A 16,217-nucleotide genomic window follows, 5' to 3' on the forward strand; every position below is an offset into this window, starting at 1 on the left:
AAGAGAAGGGGGATGTTAGTTATATAAGTATAGCGCATGTACTACATGTGCTATACCTGACCGACTTTTCAGGTTTAGGTATAGCGCATGTAATGTATGTGCTATACTTAGTGTTTCAAAATAATAAACATAGCGTGCGGTATATCTTAACGGCCTCATTAAGGTATAGCACAAGTATTATATGCGCTATACATAGAATTATATTCAAAATATTTTTTCGCCTATTTTTGTCTCAAAAGGCAACCTTTTGATTCCGTACAGAGCTGAAATACCTATGCTTTTCTAATGGAATTAGGAAACCCCTTTCCAAAACATGAAAAGTGGAGGTAATGGTTCATGTCCTCCACCTATACATTCTTACATATTGGTCAGAGAAAAGCATCCTCTGGTAGGAATAAGTAAACTTCTATATCAATAACCATTTTGTCTTAGTGATAAGACATATTGGTTATTAATATAGATGGTTGCTTAGCTTGTTCCCAACCCCAAAGGCTGCTTTTGTTTAATAAAAACAATACCTTAGACTGAAATGTAATCACATGGTATGTCTACTTGTAATTACAAGATTATCCTAAAAACGTTTAATAATTAAATCGACGTACGCTAAGATCCAAAAAACTCAGGCGTGTTAGGTTCGTGTGCGTTGATACTTTTTCTGTTATGGAGAAACGGTACGATTAGAAGAGTATATTATATGATAGTGGCAGGCTGTTAGGCAACTCTCTTGTCTGTATCTTAGTTTATCCATGACCTCATCTCGCACGTACTCATAAACCACTTTTGAATTATAGGGTTTTATCAAAACAAGCGGTTTTTGTTGCTCGCGCTGACCATAAATTTCTAACCAAGCAAGGACCGTCATCAGACACCATCGTGTAAGCACCCCCTCTCGTAACTATGCAATTAATTTTTCCATTTAACCAATAAACAATTAGAAATTGGTTCAGTTATCTCTCGTAAACAGGTGACATTGAAGCATTCGAAGCCAATTTAGTTTGGTTCGTGTGCAGAAGCTGTACGTTGTAGCAGTGAAGTATGGCAAGAGGAAAGATCGCGATCAGAAGAATTGAGAATCCGGCAAGCAGGCAGGTGACCTTCTCAAAACGGAAAAGCGGATTAATTAAGAAAGCCAAGGAACTAGCCATCCTTTGCGACGCTGAAGTTTTAGTAACCATCTTTTCCAGTACTGGTCGCCTCTATGAATACTCAAGCTCCAGGTTCTTATTCTTTCCTTCTTATTAACCATACAAAATATTGATTTGAATCTTAGTCTACTCTTCTACGTCTTAATTATGTTTAATTTTCGGTCGCGGAAATAAATAGCATCTTCTTTAATTTGAGTGACGGCTGAGACATTTTATGCTCAGTTAGAACAAAAGTAATTATATACTAACAATTAGGAGAATTTAACTCATTATCCTTGGAGCTAGGTGAAAATAATACCCGTCAATCATAATTAAGCAGCAGTTAACAAATCTTTCTAATTGGTCCTTCGGCCTGCAGGGCACTAGACGAATATAAATGATGTAGTATGAATTAGGATGAGAATCAATATGAGCGTGTTGGAAAATTTGGGGAGACTATTAGAAGCACATTAAGGAAAGTGTTTTTACTTATTTTCTCAACTTGGCTTTAATAAAATGACCATTGGTACCTATTTACTTATCAACACTGTTCTAACGTGCACCTTTTTTTCCAAACACATGTATAGAATCATGTATGCATTCTTATATTAATATTCTAATATACGAACAAAGTAAATACATATACTGGAGATGAATCGAGGTAGTCATACCTTTTAAATAGCTTGGTGAAGATACACATAACTTGGCCTTATGACGTCACAAACTCGAGCTCAACTTCTTTCTTGAATCTTCCCTAACTCATCATATCTTTACGGCCTCTTTGATGCAACCACACCGTTCATCTTTCTACTTCAAGAAAGCTTTGGTTCAACCGATTTTTGTTTCAGCTTCCTCCAATCCTCTTCATAGATGACTTGCGAAAATCCGACAAGTGGCCATGGAGTCTAAGTCCTTGGACTCTTGATCACTAGCGACAACAACATAAGTAAATAGAATCGTAAAAGTTTTGCAATGACCCTGTCGAAATTGGAGCTAAGATAACAAACCAACCTCCATTGTTGGCTGACCTTGAGCTCGCATAGAGAGAAGAAAGGAAGATTCTAGAGAGATGATGAAAATGGGGAAAACTTATGTATATTTTCATTAACTAACTTCAGTACTATGCACGTATAAGAAAAAGAAAAACTAATAACGTGTAACAGGTGTATGACAGCTAATTACCAGACTACCCTTGCAACTAACTCAACTCCTAAGATAACCAACTGACTAACTAACTCAATTAACAAATAAATACAAGGCAACAATATACTACAACTCTATAATCTCAATATCCCCCCCCCCCAAGTTGGAGGTGAGGAACTCACTGCCAACTTGTGAAGAAGATTCGAATGCTTGATCCCTGTGAGAGCCTTTGTTAAAATGCCAGCTAGCTGATCATGAGTAGAAATATGATTAAGTGTAATCAGACCATTATGCAGCTTGTCTCTCACAGAGTGGCAATCGACTTCTATATGCTTTGTCCTCTCATTGAACATATGGCTCCTAGCAATGTGGATAGCTGCCTGGCTATCACAAAAAACTGGAATAGGATGAGTACATGGAACTGTTAGTCCTTCCAACAATCTCTGCACTCATACCAATTCTCCAACCACCTTTCTCAAGGATCTGTACTCTGCTTCTGCAGAAGACAATGAGACAGTAGTTTGCTTCTTTGATTTCCAGCTAATAGGACTGCCTCCAACGAGTACAAGATACCCACTTACAGATCTACTTGAATCAGGGCAAGCTGCCCAATCTGAGTCATAATAAGCTGTGACTTTGTAAGAGGGATCATTAGACAGAAAAGTGCCTAGAGTAGAATCATTCTTCAGGTACCTGAGTACATGTACAACATCCTTAAGGTGGGGCTCTCTTTGTGCCTGCATAAATTGGCTTGAGTGTTGTACATTGTATGCAATATCCAGCCTTGTGTTTGTGAGGAAGTTGAGCTTCCCAACTAGTTTTCTATAATAAGATGGATCATAAAGCAAAGTACCTTCTTCAGTCTTTAGTTTGGTTGATGAATCTAGAGGAGATGAAAAAACAAAATACTCCAGACAATCATACTCTTTCAATAGGTCAGTGGTGAACTTCCTTTGGGGGATCAACACTCCATCATCCTTATAGAGAATCTCTAGCCCCAAAAAGTAGTGTAACTTGCTTAAGTTTTTTATTCTGAACTGATTATGCAAGTAAGTCTTCAGTGTTTTAATTTCCTCAAGGTCGGTCCCAGTGAGGATCACATCATCAACATATATAGCTACAAATATAGATGAATCACCTTGCTTTTATAAAACAAGGAGTAATCATTGTTTGAATGTCTAAAACCTCTAGAATACAAGGACTCTGTCAACTTAACATACCATTGTCTACTTGCTTGTTTAAGTCCATACAGAGACTTCCTTAGTCTGCACACAAGCTGTGTGTTTTCTACCATTAGGCCTTGTGGGATTTCCATATATACTTCTTCATGTAGATCCCCATAGAGGAATGCATTATTCATATCCAGATGATAAAGATCCCATCCTTTCTTTATTGCAGTACTGATCAGGGCTCTAACAGTGGTCATCTTAACCACTAGAGAAAAAGTTTCTGTAGTCAATCCCAGCTTCCTGTGTATATCCCTTCATTACCAGAAGTCTTGCTTTGTACGTTTCCACACTTCCATTTGCTTTGTGTTTTATTTTGTCACCCACTTGAATCCTATGGTTTTCTTTCCTATAGGCAACTTAACTAGATCCCAAGTATGGTTAGCATATAAAGCTTCAAATTCTTGTGTCATTGCTACTTTCCAGGCAGGATTCAAAGTTGCCTCCTCATAAGAGTATTGTTTACACTCATGTGAAATGTTCTTAACTAGTTGCTGGCTGTCATGGCTCAATGTATTGAATGACACATAATGGTTATTGGAGAAAAAAGCAGTAAGTGAAGTTGAGACTGATTGATGTTAAAGGTTTGTATTGTTGCTTAAGTGATTGTTTGATTGTAGATTGGGTAGTGTATAGACATAGTCCTTGAGGTGTGAAGGTATGCTGAGTGTTCTGCTTGATCTTCTATGTTGTGTGTTATTTGGTTGATTAACATTGAGTTCTATGTTGTGTGGTACTTGATTGAAGGATGTTGTGTGATACTCTGAATGGCCTTCAGGTGAAACATTTAGTTCTGGATCTGGGCTCATATGTGCAATGTGGTATGGTGTGTTTGTAGGGTGGCAATTAATTAGTGCCTGGTGAGTGAGGGCCTTCAGATATAAGACTGTTAGTGACAGAAGTTGATGCATTTCTATCATGATTATAATGATCATCAGGTGTAATCACAGTAGAATTGGGATATGGAGAATTGTGGTTTATCATATGCAATACAGAAGGGAAAAAAGAATGTTCAGGTGAAATGGAAAAAGGAAAAACATCTTCATGAAACACAACATCTCTAGACACATGTACCCTCTTTGCGGCTAAATCAATGACCTTATATCCTTTGATCCCAAAAGGATATCCTACAAACACATGGGGTGTCATGACCCATTTTCTGAACAAGCCGGGACCGACACTCGATTACTAAATATGACCGAGCGAACCATCTCTGCTTATCAAATTTATTATAACTCCAAACTTTATATGCAACAAGGCAATACTCTAACCAAATACTTTTGATTAATTTAAATATTTAACCAAAACAACTCCAAAACTTTATTCGTAGTAACTACTGAATTACTGCTAAGTTATAATCAAAAACATCTGAATCTTAACCCAACGACTATGTCTATGAAGCCTCCACTGATAAACTGACGCACTGCTCAGGACATGAGATTTTCTGGCCAGTTCTCTAAGTAAACAAAGAAATAACTAAATAAAGATAACTCTAAGGAATACTCCACGAACAAAAGCGGAGCTCACCAATAGAACTGGAAGAGAAAGAAGTCCCAACCAGTAGCCTGCTCGCCTGCAAATCCGGTTCCTACATGGTACCGCAGACCAACGTAGGTTCCCAAAAGAGAACGTCAATACCATCCATTGTACTCAGTGAGTCTCAACAACAGGGGGCAAAACTTTAATAACATATACATTACGAGCAAAGGTTCTAATGCATGTAAAATATAAAGCTTATAAGAATAATTCTAAAATAATTGCATAATAGCAGTTTATGAATATTCTAAAAGAAATTCTTTTCTTTTTCTTTCTTATAAAAAAAATACTTCACTTTATACTTTGGGAGTTCCAAATATCCTGACTTAATTCTGTCTCAGTCATCGTGTGATCGGCACGGGTTCGATCCCAACCTGATCGAATAGGCCCAATCCACGAGGTGTCACTCGCTTCATGGTTCTCAGCGCTCATGTATCATACCTTAGCATTGTTAAGTAATTTCTCAGCAACGAGACCCTCGGCTCATGTTCTCCCTACTTTGGCACAAGTAGTTTCAGGAAGTCAATGCCTTGGTCAGGACCCTTGGCATGGACGATGACCCCTTCTCAGAATAAATGATACTCCCAAAAATCTTTTTTTTCTACTTCTTCTTATGACTTTTCGAGTCTAAATCTTTTCTTTTTAGAATATCATGTACATGCTCGGGCTGGTATCCTTAAATATAAAGCATGATATAAGAATGAAATAAACATCTAAAAGTATTTCTAAAGATTCTTGCTTCTTCATAAATTTTCAACATGAAAATAGCATAAAAGAATAACACATTATATGCTGATTTTGACACCCATAAATTAACATCTGACCAATTACAAAAAGCGAAAGAAGCATATTCCAAGAATCTTACGTATCAAAATTAATTTTAAATAATAAAATATTACTTTCTTACATTAGTAAAGACAATACTATTCAACATTATAGAAAGAAATTAAAGGTGATAACGTGAACTTTTTGTTGGCTTGTTTCCATCTTTAATTAGTGCTAAATTTATTCTCCATATAGCAAATTTAGCTATTGGAGATATTTTACTGGAAGTTGATAATAAGGTCTCCAACTAGCTGGAATTATAATCTAGTATTAATGTTCTTGTTGACCAATTTTAGAATACAGAAATCCGTAACGATAGTTCAATTGTTGTTTAAGGTTTTACACGGTTAATTAAAGATTGTTATTAAAAGATTGCTTGACTAGTTAGAAACATTTATTTGATTCTTGCTAGACTTTTGAAAATAATAAATTTGTGCACATATATCATAATAAATTATCTAAACTTTTGCTAGAAAAATTCTAAATTAATAGGTACTCACTCGCTCCAATTAAGCAAATATAAACTCTTTTAAGCAATTCGTCAAACACCTTGTATACGTGCTTTTGTGAATTAAACCACTTTAGTAAAGGATTATATTAACTCACCTCAAAACTTCTCGAGCCAATACGTAGGCCCCAGTTCAATTGACACCAGTCAAACAATTGGTTTTACAACAGTGCATTTTAATCAATTTTAAAGTACTACACCTAAATATGAAATTTATTGTTGATATAGAGGAAGAAGGGAATTCACTATTCAATTCTTACCTATTACTACTGTAGGGTTATTGATAATATGGGATTTTACATACCTGAGTTCAAGAATTAATGATTTGTAAGAAACCCTAGATTTTTTTCGTTGCCTGCGTGAGTTTCCTAGCTCTCTGTTTCGTGAGTTTGCTCTAAGGCTTTTGCAATAACAGAACGTTGTTCTGTTTCATTAAGGCTTGAAGCCTTTTTATTCCATCAGTCCCTTTTTGGGCTTTAGGCCCTTTTTTCCTTTTTTTTAACTAATAATTAATGATACTCACTTTTAATAATTAAAAATATTAAAACTATTAATATTTTTCTAATTGTATATCCAATTATATATATTTCACTATAGGCAAGATAAAAATAATAAAAATAGTAATAATTTAGTTCTATAGTTAGCGTGTCTCGAAACTTTTATAAATTTGAGGAGTGTTACATGGGGAGTGGCTCTAAGCTCAAATTTATCTTTGTGAGTTTTGAGTGTGGTGGTATAACACAACCAACCAAAGCTTTTAAGATGTGAATAAGTTGGTTTTCTGTTGTAAAGGACCTCAAAGGTGCATTTATTGTTGAGAATTGAAGAGGGCAGCCTATTTATCAAGTATGTAGTAGTTAGTATACACTCTCCCCAGTATCTCATTGGCAATTTGGACTGATAAAGTAAGGCTCTAGCTATTTATAGTAGGTATTTGTATTTTCTTTCAACCACACCATTTTGTTGTGGTGTGCATGCACGTATTTTCTGGTGGAATATACCTTTTTCTTGAAAGAACAGCATAGCTTTATTGTTTCCAAATTCCAACCCATTATCTGACGTAACAGTCTTGACTGAGGTACTAAACTCATTTTTAATCATGGAAACAAAAGCCTTGATCTCTTGAAGAGTGTTACTTTTGCTACTTAAGAGATGTGTTCAGGTTGATCTACTACAGTCATCAACCATGGTAAGAAAATATTTGTAATTGTCATGTGTGGCTATGTGATATAGGAACCCCATAGAGTTCAAATATTTTGGTGATGGATGAAGTTCTTTGGCCAAAAGGCAACCTTGTCTGCCTTGCCATAGGGCAGACAGGGCAAGTGAATGGCTGTTTGGGGGAAAAATCAATAGGTATAGTGGAAAGACCTCTCATTTTCACAAAGGATACATGGCCTAGCCTGTTATGCCATAGATGCTCAATGTTATCTTTATGAGATGCAGAAGACAACAGAAGAGAATTGACATTAAAGGAAGAGTCAGTTTTATTGCTTGAGTAAAGAGTATCTACATTGTTATGTGACTGAGATGACCTATTTACATTTGACAAGGATTGTAGAGGTAAATTGTGACTCTTTCCTATATTTACAGCATCAGTCAATGTAGGAAAACAAGAATAAGAACAAAGATTGATAGGGACTGAAATTGAATCAGACTCTGAACACCCATGCCACTTAGGGCAAAGGAAGTACAAGCCACTCCTTGCCTTACCAATCCCCAGAGGACTCTTCATTGAAGGAGCTTGCATCATACAAAGGTATTTACGGAAGTTAACTATGCAGTTGAGGTAATCTGTCAAGGAATGAATAGAGATGAGGTTGTATTTGAAAGTAGGCATATACAACACTTTGACTAAGGTTAACATAGGACCAAGAAATGCATCTCCAATTTCTGTCACTTTCACTCTATATCTGTTAGGTAAAGTAACTAGGAAAGGGTAGGACAAAGTTCTAATATTATTTAAAAAAGATTTTCTATATGTCATATGATTTGAGGCTCCACTATCTAATATTCACAAGTCAGCAACTGATTTAGAACATCTACACACGGTTGTTTAAGCAATCTCTTTATAAGTAGAACAAGCTAGAATACATACGTTATGTTTGCAGCTCCACAAGTCATGTTGTTATTAAGGCCTTCTCCTGTGTTTCATCCTGGGAATTTCTCTAGTAAGCTGAGTAATTGGTTGTGCTGCTCCTTTGTCAGGCTCTGAAGTCCCTGACTTTGATTGCCATCTTCCATCTCCTCACAATTTGCATGAACATTTGAAGCAGGTGATGCATTTCTCCCCTTTTTAACTTGAAATCTTGTAGGAAACCATGAATTCTATAACAGTTGTCCCTGGTGTGTCCTGGCTTTTTACAATAGTCATAAAACATTCGAGACTTGGCAGGTGGATAATTTGACTTGTTTGAATTGTATGAGTTTGGCCCAGTATTGCTTCCCCTTTGATTGTAATTTGTTCTAAATTTGGCATTGCCAGGTTCATTTGCACTCAATGAAGTGGACTCCATGACTAATTTGTTGTTTGGTCTGACTTCTCTCTATTTTTCTTCTTGGATAAGGATAGAAAAAGCCTATGCTATGTTGGGCAACGAATTCATCATCAATATACTACCTTCTCACAAATGTATAAACCTCATTCATGCCCATTAAGAACTGAATTAGTCTTCGATCCTACTCATCTTTATGCATGTTTGCTTTTGCACCATAAGTACATTGGCAATTGCACTGTGCATATGCATTCAAGGTGTTCAATTCCTCCCAAAGTCATTTCATTTTCGTGTAATACCCTGTGATGTACAAAGCTCCTTGACTAAGGTCACTAATCTCCTTTTGTAGTTGATAAAGCTTACCTCCATTAGTCTGATCTTATATGTCTTCCAACTCCTGCCATAATTCCTTAGCGTCATTGACATATTGTAGACTATCTGCCAGATCTTTTGAGAGTGAACTCAAAATCCATGATGTAACCATATCATCGCAACGAGCCCACTGATCATAAGTTTCTTCATCAGTGTTAGGTTTCTTACACTTTCATGTAATAAATTAAAACCGGCTTTGTTCTTCACTTGCAATGCTCTAAGAACTCCTCTTATCTAGGATTTGTAGCCGGTTCCGTCAAAAAACAACGGGATCTAACGTCGTTCTGGCACTCTCTGATGGGTGCATGTACAGTGGGTTAGTCGAATCCAAATTACTAGTTGTACCTTGAGTTCTCTTATCTCTGGCCATCGATTGTAGTAGATTTTTAGAAAATTAGAGTAACTGATCACTCAATTTGAAGAAACTAGGTGAAAATTTCAGAAACCCTTCCGTCAAGGTGTGAACTCGTACTTTCCGATTTTGAGAAATGAAAAGAGAAATTGATGAAATTGAAGATGATTTATGTCGAGAAATTAGAGCTGTGCTCTGATACCATGTCGAGATTGGAGCTAAGATAACAGACCAACCTCCATTGTTGACTGACCTTGAGCTCGCATAGAGAGAAGAAAGGAAGATTTTAGAGAGATGATGAAAATAGAAAAAACTTCTATGTATTTTCATTAACTAACTTCAGTACTTATACACGTGTAAGAAAAAGAAAAACTAATAACGTATGACAAACATGTGTATGACAGCTAATTAACAGACTACCCTTGCAACTAACTCATCTCCTAAGCTAACCAACTGACTAACTCACTCAATTAACAAATAAATACAATGCAACAATATGCTACAACTCTATAATCTCAATAGACCCCTTCATCCATCAATTCTTTATTGCATGTATATCTACTCGTTGTTTTCATCTTTATCATTATTATATTTTTCTCTACCTTCATAGAAAGAAGCCTTGTCATCCAATTTTGATGGATGAAAGTAGGGATATTTTTATCCTTCTTTTATATGGAAAATCTGTTACCTACCTACTCAAGATCCCTCGTTGTAAAGCTACTACATAAGCAGTGTTGAAACCTTTATTTGGCTTCTTGCTATCAATATAATCCTTCAAAAGCAGTTAACTTTTAAATTCTTGATAGCATTGTAGAAAATATATTTATTTTCTAAAAATGATTAGAAATTCGAAGAGGAGAAGTATTCCTAATCGTCGTTTTCTCTTGATAAAAACTGGAGGAAATGATATTTATTTACTTCTCTCAACTTGGCTAGAACAAAATAAACATAGTACCACGCATTTATAGGCATTCTTGTATCATGCTTTTTAAATTCCAAAGTACATGTACAAAATCATGCATGTATCCTTTGGAAATTTATTTTCGAAGTAAATTCATATACTTGGGATGAGTCTAATACATAAATTTAGATAGTTCATGTAATTATAAACTTAATGTAACAATACATGTATGTACGTTTTGCACATGTATATGGGAAAGGAAAAAGTCTAGATAAAATAGTTGCACGTACTGGACTAGATATATTCCTAGAATTAAGTACCTTTTAGCCATTTTATTTAAGGAAGTTGAGAGAAGTAAAAAGAGTACATTCCTCCACTTGTCTTGAAGAGAAACCATGATTGAGAATCCTCCCCGTTTCAAAAATTTTCAACATTTGGCATCAAAGTTAATTGTCTTGAGAAACCTGTGGACGAAGATTTGAAAATGAATGATCTTCAGATTGAGAATGGGACGGGGAAGCACGAGGCTGAAGACATTATATTTTTAGGTAGTAGAACTACGTATGGAGATAGAAATTAAGTAGCTTTTGAAAGATTTGAGGATATGGAACCCACCGAGGTATTTAATCCTGATAAAGCAGTTGCCTACATGGAGTAGATGTATGAGGAAGAATCTTGAATAGATAGGTAGCAAATAATGTCGCTGCCATGGGAAAGATGGATAACCTCAATCTCATTCATCATAGATTGGACGGAAACAGTACTTTCTATATATGAAGTCAGAAAAAAGATAATGATGACAATGATAATGATGATGAGGGACACGGAGAACAATTGATGGATGATGCTATAGCTGAAAAAATATGCTATAGACACAAGAATAAGTTATGGATATCTTTAGCAAGCTAAGACATTAAAGATTGATGTGTCCCAAAAATCAAAATGCCTATTGTAATGAATCAATTATTTTAAAGGAAGATGCGGGATAATTAAATTAAATTCATCCAAATTAGCACATGAATTTACTGAGTTCATGTTTTAAGAAATCGATGTAACAATGATAGTTTTGTACGTACATGTATTTGAGAAAGGGAGAAGTCTAGAGTTAAATAAGGTACATAGTGGTATATCCATAATTTTAAGATCGTGGGTACTCACTTCCTTTAAGGTAAAGTTGTTACCAATCACATAATATAAGTGCATAACTATTTGCCACCATAAAAATATAGGTAATGAAAAAACTACCGTTAATATTATCATTGCGGAAAAAACTTTTAGATACAAGACATAGTGAACTACTAATAATAATATCATTATTAAAAAATATTCTAGTCACAATTGTGCTTGACGATTTTTCAATATATATATATATATATATATATATATATATATATATATATAATAGCATCATTTCTTATAATTGCGAAAGCTTTTCGCTTTTCTGTTTTCTACTTTTATAGTACCTCAAACTTTTTTCTTTTGAGCCACACAAATTATTAAGTGAGCCACAAAAAATATTAAGAGAGACACGTTCTTTTCTTTTTCAATATCTCTAGCTTTAATCAAATCTTGGTTCTTACTTTTTCGCGTTTATGTGCCACAATGAGACAAATAAATGAAAAAGAAAACATAGAAAAGAACAAAAAGGAAACATCAACAATTGAAAGAAAAAGACTTGATTTGGAATTGGGGAAAGAAGAGAAAGTCAATGTGTTGTGGAAAAGTAGCTAATGTTTTGCTTAAGAATCGTACTCATGCACCTCCAAACACCTCATGCGTTAACTTTTTATTTACTAGGTATTGACCATTCTATTTTAGTTCTCTTACTATTTTCTATATAACTACCAGAGCTCACGTTGGGGTTAATGGGTGCTTGAGCACAATAAATTCATACCAAGATCCACCCCTGCTGGTCTAGGGTACAAGTTGGAAGAAATTTTTAAATATCAAGCCACTATATATAGACATTTTTTTATTTAAGGCAAGCTCAGAGACTTGAAGAAGAATATTTCCTCCACTTGTTTTCCAGCGCTATAATTTGTCATCTTTTGTTGGTTAAGAGGAAGGAAAAATAGAAAACAGATGTTGTTTGCGTTTTGGTTCCAACATTACAAGTAAATAGCATGAAGTCATGTAGGAATATCTTAGTTGTTTTATATCTCTTGATCACTTTTCTTTCAGTTTTAGACTAGCAAAAATCTCATGTATAAGTTCGTCGTCTATCAGTGCAAAAGTGTGTTTATAATGTTCTTATTAATCTCCTCATCACCAAATAGCATATATAATTTCCACCTTTGATATCTTGGCAATGTAGACCTTCCAATTGACTAATATCTTAGCTTTTCCTTATTATCAGCATGAAATCAATATTTGACAGATATAATGAAGAGAAAGAACACCATCAATTGTTGACACCCTCTTCAGAGGCTAGGGTAATCTTCTACTCATTTTACTCCTTACATATCCGCAGACTTCACTAACATTAATAATCGTCTAAACACAACTTACTTAGCTCAATTCAATCTAAAATTTTATCTAGCCATGAATGTTCAATTGCCTCTGACGTTTCTTAACTGCCAGTTGTGGCAGACAGAGGCAGAAAGGTTGAGACAGCAAATGGACCATCTGCAAGAGAACTACAGGTTCACATATTACTTTTTCCAAAAGCAAGCATAATATCCGATCCCCTTCGCCTAGCCGATGCATATATTTTGTACAATTAAGCAATGTCTAGTGAAGGTATTCTAGTGTAGATGCACATTAGCTAAAAAATATTTGAAGTGAATATATATATACACTACAAAATGAATTCTTATAAGCATTTGTAGTGATTATAGCATGATATTCTCGCTATTCCTCATATATATCAACACTAGGAGTGACAAACGAGCGGGTCGGGTCGGATATGGTTCGGGTCGAAAACGGGTAATAAAAAAGGGGTAAATTATCCGACCCGACCCATATTTAATACGGATAAAAAACGGATTATTATCCATGACTTCTTGCATATGATCACTTTTGGGAGAATTCTTAGTTTCCCTAACTTGAGAAATCTCCAATTTGAGGCTTTAAGTTAGACCCATTGGTTATCCACTAGTTACCCATTGGTTATCCATTTTCTAAATGAATAATATGGTTCTTATCCATATTTGACCCATTTTTAAATAGTTCATTATCCGACCCATTGTTTAATGAATAATATGGGTGGTTAACTGTTTTCTTTGAACCATTTTGTCACCCCTAATCAACACTATACAACATTGATTGTGATAACAAATGTCAAAAACACTCCAAAGTAGAGGTGTATTTTAGTGTGAAAGATCCTGTTTACTGATGAAGTTGGTGTACTCTACTTGAACAGTTGTTGATGTCGAATCAGTCGACCAAAATATACCAGAGATTGAAAAGATAAAGCTATCTACCAGAGATTAAACTTCAATGCCTCAATTATAGACAAGGATTTGAGGAGCAAGGGAGAGATTCATTTGAAAATATAAGGCAGTTTGTAAGTGTCAAAATGTCCACATATATTTTGCAGGAGAGAGCTGAATAACTACATATCAAGCTAAGATCATCACATTCACAGAATAATTTGGGACCTTTCTTTGTTTAATATTAATTTCCACGGTTATGCTTGATCTAAATCTGGACTGAGGATACATGATCTTATTCTAATTACGTTTAAGAATGAAAAATTTATATCCAATCTACTATCATCAATTACTTACTAGTAAAACAAAGGCAAGACCAATCTGACACGTATTATGCTGATGTCTTTGATTATCAGCAATGTTATAGAATGTCAACAACTATCAAAGTTTATAGTCAGGTACATGTGAAAAAATATTGCAGGAGACTTAAGGGTGAAGAACTTTCAGGCATGAGAATCAGTGATCTCGACGCTCTGGAAAACCAACTGGAAATGAGATTAAAAAATATCCGCACTAAAAAGGCAAGAAAATCTCTTCCTTATCCAATTTTTACATCAGTGTTCAATATTTCACGAGCTTTCACGTTTCTGCAGGAAAAAATGCTTACTGATGAGATAGAAGAATTAAATCAAAAGGTTTTTAATCACAGTATATAAATCACTGTAATTAGGAGCTGTTTTGCACTTGTTCTAATTACTTACCACCTCTAATTAATATCCTGCAGAGAGCTCTTATTCATCATGAAAATATAGAACTTTCTAAGAAGATCACTCTCGTCCAACATGAAAACAGACAACTTCTTAAGAAGGTACAGATTTCTGTTATAAACAAAACAGAGATGTCTACTTCATAATTAAAATTAAATACTAGTTTTTTTTTCTTTTTTTCTCAGGGTTATGGAGCAATTGACATTAGAAAAGAAGAGGGAAGTTTCAGTGGACAAGCGAATTCATGTGTTCCAGTACACGTCAATAGATCAGAAGAAGACGAAATTAGATTAGGGTAACATTCTTCAACTTGTACAGAAACCTTTGATATAGCAATCTCATAGAATAATTACAATGTGTTGATTGAAACATATCAGGTTACAACTGCAATAGCTCTGATCGCTGATGACAGTGAAAGCCTAGCAGAAAGCATGGCTTGAGTTAAGGCCTTGGAAATACCACACTAGCGAGAGTAAGGATAGTTTAGCATCCAAAAAGTAATGCCCTCTCATCTTCCTCTCGTGCCAAGTGATAGGTAGAGCTATTTCACCTCCATTTTGTCGCGTGCAAGCAGAGTGAAAATGTAAATTAGCTTACACGTGGCTTTTTGTTTCAACAACTAATTCTCACATGCTTATATACAATGACGTGCATTTTTCTACTTCCTTTTTCTTGTAGCTAAATACACAAGTTACTCTTGAACTATGAACAAAATCTTTGTTAAACATTTTTTACGGACCAAAATTACCTTGGACGGTCGACCTTTCCGGAGTATGCATAAGACATACTGCTTTTTTTTCTTGACCAGTTTTTGAATAAAATTGTGATACATGTCCTTACTTTTATTAAAAAATAAACCACTGTAAATTACAACTATACCCTTTAACCATCTTCTCCATTTAATCTCTCTTCTCTGCAAATTACCCACTTTCATCTCATCTTCCCAAACACCTCATAAAATTACATGTCTTCTCTGTCACCCTTCTCCACTTTCATCTATCTTCCATCTCCGACAAGCAGCCCATGATATAAATTTGCTGCATGTACAATATATAAACTAAAAATAAATTTTATACAACTTATTTTTAATTTATCTATAAGTTTCATACATCATTTTTACTTAGTTAAATACAACTACAACATCATACAACTTAAATATAATTATCAAACAAATTTTATACAACGATATGTTTTTTGTATATATTTTGTATGTGTTGTGTTCTTCTTCTCTAAAATTCCAACCAAAACTTCCTCTCTTAATACAATTATGATACATGTCAACAACTTTATATAAAAAGATAGTATTTATAGCTTAAATACAAATTTCATACAACAATTCATATATTATATAACTATTTTTAACTTTCATACAACATTCGAATAAAAAAAGTATGACTACAACAAAATACAATTTACATACAACTATAATACAAACTTTAATATAATTTAGTGCAATTTTGCATGTATATTGTATGTCATGTCTTTTTCTTCTTCTTCGAATTTCAATCTGAAAACCAGCCAAAATTAACTCTAAGATCTTCACTAAACACTCTCAAAATTAAGATATAAACTCCAAAGAATATTTTCAATTATTTGC

The 16,217-nt window shown here is 34.6% G+C and overlaps 1 protein-coding gene across 1 annotated transcript; it reads left to right on the plus strand.

Annotated features, from left to right (window-relative positions):
• Nucleotides 1–791: 791 nt before the first annotated feature.
• LOC104210227 (MADS-box transcription factor 23-like) lies at nucleotides 792–15,281 on the plus strand. The gene is made up of 9 exons (XM_009759073.2): nucleotides 792–875; nucleotides 965–1,217; nucleotides 12,839–12,914; nucleotides 13,063–13,124; nucleotides 14,335–14,434; nucleotides 14,507–14,548; nucleotides 14,638–14,721; nucleotides 14,806–14,915; nucleotides 14,998–15,281. The coding sequence occupies exons 2-9, from the start codon at nucleotides 1,036–1,038 to the stop codon at nucleotides 15,011–15,013; spliced, it is 672 nt and encodes a 223-aa protein (XP_009757375.1). The 5' UTR covers nucleotides 792–875; nucleotides 965–1,035; the 3' UTR covers nucleotides 15,014–15,281.
• Nucleotides 15,282–16,217: the final 936 nt, after the last annotated feature.

The sequence above is a fragment of the Nicotiana sylvestris genome, chromosome 8 (genome assembly GCF_000393655.2).
Source record: "Nicotiana sylvestris chromosome 8, ASM39365v2, whole genome shotgun sequence".
Classification (NCBI taxonomy): Eukaryota; Viridiplantae; Streptophyta; class Magnoliopsida; order Solanales; family Solanaceae; genus Nicotiana; species Nicotiana sylvestris.